Genomic DNA, 9,063 nt, shown 5'->3' with positions numbered 1-9,063 from the left:
CTGTGGCTGGATCTTAATGGAGCAAAAATCTAAATAAAAACGATAAAGAAAAGCAACAAAAACTTTCGGATAACGTGAATCCTTCGTCAGGAAGTGTGTAGTCCTAGTCCTGAATTAGCATCGGAGTAAGTGTTTTTTGTTTATTATCGTGAGTACCGACTACTGCTACCAGGACAGATTGCTTTGCTGATACCCACAACATTTGTTTGTTTCTCTTTGGATTTATAAAGTAGGCCTACTTTAAATATATTAATATAAAAATATGTATAGAAATGTAAGAAAATAAAAAATGTTTTATGTATTCTATACTGGAGAGAATCGCCATATTATAACACTCTGATCTTCAGAAACTGAAGATATTCCTATCTATACTTGCACCATCAGCTTGTTAGATTAATATCTTTTAGCGATCTTCTCATTTCCATTTTGGCAAACCTTTGTAACTAAGCACAAACGGGAAGCTGGAGTGAAGTTTAAACAAACCTAGAGTGTCAGAAGTTTATTGCAGGCGCTGAAAAATGCTCTTAAGATAGTTACTGTAGAATTTACTTTCCTATCATTTACAATCTCACTGCGAAAGAACAATTACCTAGTCATTTAATATTTATGAGTTATTGATGAGTTTTTGTGACATCAATTTTAGTTTTATCATTATTTATGAGTTACACATTGTTTATAATTACTAATGTCTTCAACCGATTCAGCATGACATATTATAATTACCTTTTTACCAAAAATTATAACCATTTACTGTAAATAACAATTTTAAATGCTTAGTTATCTTCTGGTGACATAGTAGGCATCGCTCCCTACTTTTTCGTTCACCGTGCTTCTCGCTACGCATAATAGAAACACGAGATTATACGCCAGGCATAAATGCTAACGAACATCAAGATTGTTCAATCTCATGAATTTGAGAATACATTGATGAAAATGAGATGGATTAATTCAAATCAAAACATTTAAATATCAATAAGTGACGTAACCATTTAACGCTTAATTATGTGGATATGGTATCAAGGATAGCGAAGGACGTTAGGAAACCTTGATGGCATCTAGATTCTAGATTCTAGAAGATAACTGGAAGTATTTGCTTGGTCACTGAACTGGTTTCCAATTAATTAGATAGTTATTATTAAGTCGAAAACTCTCATAATTAATACATTCAAATTAGAATTGATACGATGCGTGGTATAAAGGGTATACATTATTAATAATTTTGTTTCTAAAACTAATTAAAACGGTTCAATTAATATAGGACAATCAAAGGTTAATTTATAGAATGTATTGTAATGAAAAGTTAACAATTCAATTTACCGATGCCCAACAGCCAAACGTTGGATACTAGTTCAGTGATTTTTGATTGACCTATACAATTGAAGGTAGTAACATATAATTACAATCTTTGTTTTGTTGTTCAAACATACTGGCATTTGTTGGCCTTATTTCGATAAAAGTACTCGACAGTTGGACTAGTTTGGCCTAATTTATTATTTTTTTAAACAAAGCACACGAGGAAAACCTATGCTTAAAATCATTTCAAATGTGCCTATAGAATTTTACCTCAACATTTCTGTATTCCACAATTACAACATCAATCAATCAAAACCGAGTTTTTATACAGACATGTGCAGAATTTAGCTTGATTTGAGTTTGAGCTTAATGTAGAGTACGAGCTTAATTTTGTGTTTGAGCTGTATAATATATTTTGAGTTCAATTTAGAGGTTGAACTTAATGTAGAGTTTGAGCTTAATGTAGAGTTTGAGCTTAAAGTATAGATTCAGCTTAATTTAGTGTTTGAGATACATAATATATTTTTGAGTTCAATTTAGAGGTTGAACTTATGTAGAGTTTGAGCTTAATGTAGAATCTGAGTTTATAAGCTTCTTTGGAGTTTGAGTTAATTTAAAATTTGAGTTTATTATTATTACAAGTTTGAGATTGCATCAGAGTTTGAGTTAATTTAGAGTTCATTGTCGACAAGATGATAAATGTCTCACACGGAGCTGTTAGTAAGTTATTATCGGAAATGAGATCGCCAAGTAAATACCAACGGCAGTGGCAACAACGGATTAGTTAACTTAAATTAAAATTCAGTGATTTTTCACGTTAATTCCAACAACATCCTTGTACGGGATTTATGTTAATCAGTGAAAATACCAATTTATGATGAAAGCGTTCATTTTTTATTTAGATTCAGTGCCTAAACATAATATTAGGTTAAAATACAAAGAAAAACAAACTCATTAAACCTGACCATACTTAAATTAGTGAAAAAACAAACATTCATTTAATATTTTTTGATTGATGATAATACTTTATTTGGAGACAGTTACTGTAGGATTAATTTAAAAACGGTAGATGTGAACGAAACAATTTTAAGTTGTTAATTAGTCGATTAAATCTAGATTTTAATAAGTGGTTATTGATTAAAGAAAATGATGAATACATCTACGAGAGTAAAACAAACTCAGAATGTGTCTGCTATGATATACAGAAATCCATTATACCACATTAGTGTTTAGATTGTATGTTCAAATCCAATTAAATAGAAATTCGTTGAACAGATGTGATATCCTACAGTTCTTCTTCAACATAGAAACGAATTCACAAAGCAATGACTTTGGGACACATCTATTCAGAAACAATATTAAGGGGACATTATTGGACAGCCCTAGTAACACTTTCTCGTGAAATGAACGAGGGGAAACGTAGGCCTAGGGCTAACTCGTATTACCTTTATTGGTTACCGAATGTTCACTGCATTTTTTCTTTCTTTCCGTTGAATCTATGATATATTGCATATTGTTAATTATTAACAATTATGAGGTTAAAAGTTTGGAAAAGTAAATGTAATACAGTATTCTGATGTATACATGGGGGTAAATAAATAGTGGGACAGAATTACAACAAAAATCACCTTTACAACCATAAACTATAGCGACAAATCCACATGGCAATTAAAGATTGTCGACCCATTACACTTTGAGTATCATACATTGGAAAATGGCATGTTTGGAAAATGAGAAGAAGTAAACATTGTACGAGGCAAGTAATACCTAGGCCCATGGGAACTTGCGGATGTTACTTGTTTGATGCCATATCTCCGGGGACTATGGGAAGTTTGAATGTTGAGTGATATATACTCATTAACCAGATGAAAAATCATATCACGTGTAAGTTTGTAACGTCTATCAACTCATAAATATTTTGTAATTATATATCGTATTTCTTAGAGTAACTAGATGGTCAATGAACCGTAGATATATTGAACTTGTTGTGACAAATTAGGTAATTAATAATTTCGTCATCATATCACTGTTACCATGGTTATGCCATTGTTATATTATTTTCTTTTTCATTATCCTTTACTTTTTCTAATCATCCTCATCATCCTCCTCATCACATCATCATTATCATCATTATCATCATCAAACTCATGTCATCAATGTCATCTGTCACTATCATTCATAATTGTATATAACCACTGTCATTATTTTTATTATTATCATCATTATCATCCTCATCATTATCATCATCAAAATCATGTCATCAACGTCATCTGTTACTACTATTCATAATTGTATATAACCTCGCTGATTATTATTATTACTATTATTATCATCATTATCATCATCAAAATCATGTCATCAACGTCATCTGTCACTATCATTCATAATTGTATATAACCACTGTCATTATTATTATTATTATCATTATCATCCTCATCATTATCATCATCAAAATCATGTCATCAACGTCATCTGTCACTATCATTCATAATAGTATATAACCACTGTCATTATTATTATTAATATTATCATCATCCTCATCACAAACAGCACTTTCATATCACTATCATTATTCATATTCGAGTGTGGCTTTTGGCTTTTGGGCTTTCATGGCAGCTATAATGACTTATGGCTATGATTATTTATGCATTACCTTTGTGTTTGTTTTATTCGTTGTTATAAATTTGGTAAATGTTTGACATTTGCAATAATAGGTAATAATAAAATGAATTATAATCACCATCATCAACATTATTATTATCAAATCAACGTCATCATCAAACCACCATCAATATCATCTCCATCATCATGATCAGCCAACATCTATCATCGCATCATCATGATCAGTATCATTATCACTGGCCTTATCATAATCAACTATTATAACCTTTAGATAATCTAGGTGAACATTTAGTAATGTCTGGCATAATACTTACCACGACACACATTTATGTTCTATTACTTGTCCTAAAATGGTTGCAATTCATCATAGATACCGTTATACAACAGTGACAAATTGCACAGAAAATATGAAATAGGAATTTAATATATTCTTCTGAAATAAATATGAAACTAATATACTGTAGTTTAGCAGAATCACGATTACGCTGTTTGATATTCTACACGAGAATACTAAAGCTCTATTTACACTATCAAACTTTATGTGATGTGCCCATATATGGACACAATGACGTCACATCACTATCGTATTTGGGCGCGTCACACTTTTTTTTGTCAAAATAGTTTGATATTGTAGACAGAGCTTAAGCCTGGTATCATATCTAGTGACAAACACCGTGTAATCTGAGACACTATAATCACTATCCAACAGTAGCGTTTTTAAAAAGCGTAATTATGTCAACTCCTTTCTGCCAACTGTTAGTAATGTATTATGGACCTGTTGCAGTCAGCAGACACGATACTACAGGATGTTTATTGTTGCTAGACATGTTACCCTATAAGACAAGAATCACTTTCCTCCATAACTGGACTAATTCCCATGATAATATTTTTTACAATTAAATAAAAATAAATCATTTATAAATGAAAAAAAAACAGGAAGAAAGTGTAATAAAACTTATATATGCCTACAATCAAACACATTTCACTAATTACACAGAACTTTCAATATGTTGACCACTTACGCACTCAAGCAATTGCACTAACAGTAATAAAAGCAAACGTCATATGCACGTACTGTATCACAACAAAATAATAGATTGGATTTTGGACACAATTTACGTTATTTGTAAATGCACTTAAACAGGTTCAGAAACGGCAAAACAACTTCCTGGGATATATCTTCAGACATGGACTGTAACCATGTTGCTTTGTGGAAAAGAGAATCTTGGTACTACAATCAGTGAGGTTACAATATTGTTATTTATTAGACAATATGTTCGTCTTGTCCGCTTATCATCAGTTGATAGTATAATCATGGAGAAATAATTATTTCTCCATGGCATAATCGAAGCAGCGTAGTAATCGAGAGAAGCCGTGGTTTAGGAAAGTTACGCAACGACCTATACCTAATATAACTACATTGTCGTGACAAAGTAATAATCGTTTGTAAAGCTAACCACTTTTGCAAACTCGATTGATTTATCAAAATGTCAATATTCAAGGAATTGAAATATTTCTTTTGTAATTAAGTGAGGTTTTTGTACCGAATTGATAGATATAAATTATCATGACCTACTAAAATTGCTGACGACTTTGTTCGCATTTAGTGATCTGTATTTGTCAAGTCGTACGATTACTTTATAAGAAGTACCACTGGGCGTTTTAACCTTTCCTGTATATTCCTATAAATTAGAATAAATATCCGTTATCCAAGTGATTAATCAACGTGTTTATGTTACTACAAAAACTCAGAGTACTGGGAATAATTTAATTGCAATATTATTATCGTGATAAACTGCTTGGACGCCGTTGGTATGCGCATGCTCAGTCAGTCATTCATACATGTAAGCGGCGAATGCCAGAAGACGAGAATTGATTACACGCTGGTGAACGCTTCGTAGTCGTAGCAGAATGTTAACAATAGCATAGCGTAGTTTATAAAGACTTTACTGATAGTTTGATCGCCTGAGGTGAGTAGTGTTGAAATTTAACAATTTCGTCTAATATTGATTTTTAACACCTCTCGGAATTGACACCGATATCTAGAAAGCCTACCAAACCGATATCTGGGCAAGGAAGTATTGTACAGATCGTGCTACTATTAACCAGATGCCAAGCAATTAATCATTAAATTAATTAGAAATTTGTTTAATTTTTTTACAGAAACATTGAAAGCGATTTTTTGTTTTTTAAACTTAGTTACTTAGTTAAACTAAGTATAACCGGGATAGGATAGATAAACGTGAAACAGATCACAAGAACAGATTTCCATTTCATTGGATCGATTACGAAGATTAGTTGATACAGAATGTATCACAATACACCTACACATAACTATTAGATATGTGAACTACTATAGCCTATCGCAACAAGCTGAGTTACATGTAATAATTGTTGAAAAAGTTTCTTGAAAGTTTTGCTCTTTCAAAATGGCTACAGGAATGTGCAAAGAGCGTCAGACCCGTCTCGTTGATCGCTTGTATATGGAAGCTGTTAAAAGAGGAGAGTAGAAGAAGAAGTACTTCAGCCCAAAATGAATTTTCCTGATTACGTAATATCCGCCGGGTGTTTTTATAACAATGGTTAACAATGGGGATAGTATAAGACAGAGTATATCATTTCACTATAATAATAATAATAATAATAATATTTATTCGGTCATCAATGTAAAAATAACCAGGAATGAGAATAGGCTAAAGCCCAAACAGATTCTGCACTCACTCCATACAATACAGTCAGTTAAAGATAAAACCATATACAAGAAAAATACAAATAAATTATACATTTCACTAGAATTGTTATATAGATAGAAGTGAGACAATATAATTTTTGTAAGATTTGAATTAGTCATAGAGTTAGTAAAGATGCACCTGGTTAATTAAAACTAGTTAATTGAGGTTTTTGATTGATGTATGCCGACATAATCCAAAGACATAAGTTATTTGATCCGGATATTATAACAATGACTAAAACAAAAAGATGAATGAAGTTAAATAATAAGTATGTCTTGATTGAACTATACCGACAGGTAATTAACCATCTTCCAGTCGGGAAAGGAATTTCACACCTTTTTGTCAAACTAGTCTGATATGTAGACAGAGTTTCATTTTAGGATAATACAGTCGTTTGGACAAAGTTAATGAAGTTAAATAATAAGTATGTCTTGATTGAACTTTACCGACAGGTAATTAATCATCTTCCGGATTTGTTAACAAAGGGGTAGAAATTGAAAAGCAGTGACTCGGGGTGTTTGACATATTAAAGTTTAATGTGTGCTTGAACAATTTTGGAAATGGGAGTACCCACTTACGCTACAGCCTGACAGACTTAGCATATTCAACCAAAAACCAACAACTAGTTACTATGGGTTCCGTGATTGAACTTACTATGGACTGTGTGGGGAAGCTACTTAATGAAACAAAAGATACACGGCGCTTCGACACAATGTTCCGACAGGAAATACAACAATGACAATTGGCTGAAACAAATTCAGTAAATGCCGAATGTAATCCTTTGAATGTATATAACTCTCGAATATTTTGTCATCTTTACCTCATTCTACAACGCTACAGCCTGACAGACTTAGCATATTCAACCAAAAACCAACAACTAGTTACTATGGGTTCCGTGATTGAAATAATTGATCTTACTATGGACTCTGATGTCGAAGAAGATGTTATATAATATAAGCAGTGATTCAGAATTTGAAGACAAAGACATACTAGCTATGACTGGTGCCTATTTTACAGCAAAGGAGGAGGAAGAGATGAGGGAAGAGATGGGGGATATGACGTGTTTAATGGCGATTCAACCCCCACCTCCAATGAACGTTGATTTCAATAATGTATCTAATACTGAAGAAGACGAACATTATAGATCGAGAATAATTTCTGAAGAGGAGAGGATTGTATACGACGACACGTCATCGGTAGTTGACTACCACCTATTTCTGGCAAGAAAAGCCGATGTAGAAGATGAGGTAGAAGATGGGGTGTTTGCGGAAGAGTACCTGAACCCTGTGCTGGAGGCGGAGATTAACAAAGAAACTACCGAACTTGAGTACAAAGAGATAATGAGAACAATTGAGAAGGTTTTCATAGAAGAATTTATATTCATTCTGAAGGACATGGTTTGAACGTTATGACTTTCACGGCTCAAGATATGAACAACTCCTAACATTTTTTCGACCAATTCTGGCATTGAAACTTGTGGACAATAGCGCTACCCATTTTGAATGGGCGCTAAACTACTTTCATTTACGTTGTATAAATGTTGATGCGTTTGCTAAAGCCATAAAGTTGGTTACAAATGATTCAGAACTTTTTAATAAGATTCTTTACCAATTGTAATTTGTACAAATTTAAAATAATATCTTAACACTTTTTTTAATTAATGTTACATTATATTTTTATATTTCTTATTTCTTTTCGGTAAATTTATTATTATTATGGTTGTAAATTATATTGAAATAGAATATGTGTTAAAATAAAGGTTGTGTTTTTTCTTTTAAAAGCAACAACAACGAAAATGAATTTGATCTTTGCGTGTTATTTAAGTATTTTATTTATTTTTTTAATTTTCATTTGGGTGAATGAGGGTAATGAGTATGGATGAGTACTTAAGAAAAGTATATTATTACGATCCTAAGCATCCTGATAGTTTTGGTGGTGTGGACCGACTTTATCAAAATGTAAAATACGATTTAAATATTACCAAGAGACAAGTTCAAGACTGACTGAGCAAGCAAGATACATATACATTACACAAATCCATTCAACGTAAATTCAAACGAAACCGGGTACTTGTAAGTGTTATTGATGAACAATGGGGAATGGATTTGGAAAAATAACGTGTATAAAATTTGATTCAGACAAACTGTTTGACTTTAAATTTCCAAAAATCAAAGGAAGTCAATTTTGAAATAGTTGGTAGCATGGTACAAGGAATCGGACTGGAAAAAATAACAACAACTAATCCTAACAAAATAACCCGTAAACCAAAATCTCACTCTCTACCATTCAAAAACAACATTTTTGATGTAGCGATTTTTTCAAGCGGTATTGTCATGAACGTATTGAAAAGAAAATAGTTTTATTGTCAATGATTTGTCAAGTGTTTTATTTTAATTTCAATTACTGTTGTATTGTA

At 32.0% G+C, this 9,063-nt stretch overlaps 1 protein-coding gene across 1 annotated transcript; it reads left to right on the top strand.

The window, feature by feature from the left end:
* The first annotated feature begins 7,232 nt into the window (after window positions 1–7,232).
* LOC144854440 (uncharacterized) lies at window positions 7,233–8,222 on the top strand. The gene is made up of 2 exons (XM_078712405.1): window positions 7,233–7,578; window positions 7,609–8,222. Exon 2 carries the CDS (start codon window positions 7,643–7,645, stop codon window positions 8,048–8,050), a length of 408 nt encoding a protein of 135 aa, XP_078568531.1. The 5' UTR covers window positions 7,233–7,578; window positions 7,609–7,642; the 3' UTR covers window positions 8,051–8,222.
* Window positions 8,223–9,063: the final 841 nt, after the last annotated feature.

This window comes from Antedon bifida, chromosome 10, assembly GCF_963402885.1.
Source record: "Antedon bifida chromosome 10, ecAntBifi1.1, whole genome shotgun sequence".
Lineage (NCBI taxonomy): Eukaryota > Metazoa > Echinodermata > Crinoidea > Comatulida > Antedonidae > Antedon > Antedon bifida.
The sequence above is the reverse complement of the archived record's forward strand: the minus strand, read 5'-3'. Positions and strand labels throughout refer to the sequence as shown.

Bases quoted from the DNA above. Each gene is read 5' to 3' on its own strand.
- LOC144854440 (XM_078712405.1), top strand. From the start codon at position 7,643: ATGACTGGTGCCTATTTTACAGCAAAGGAGGAGGAAGAGATGAGGGAA.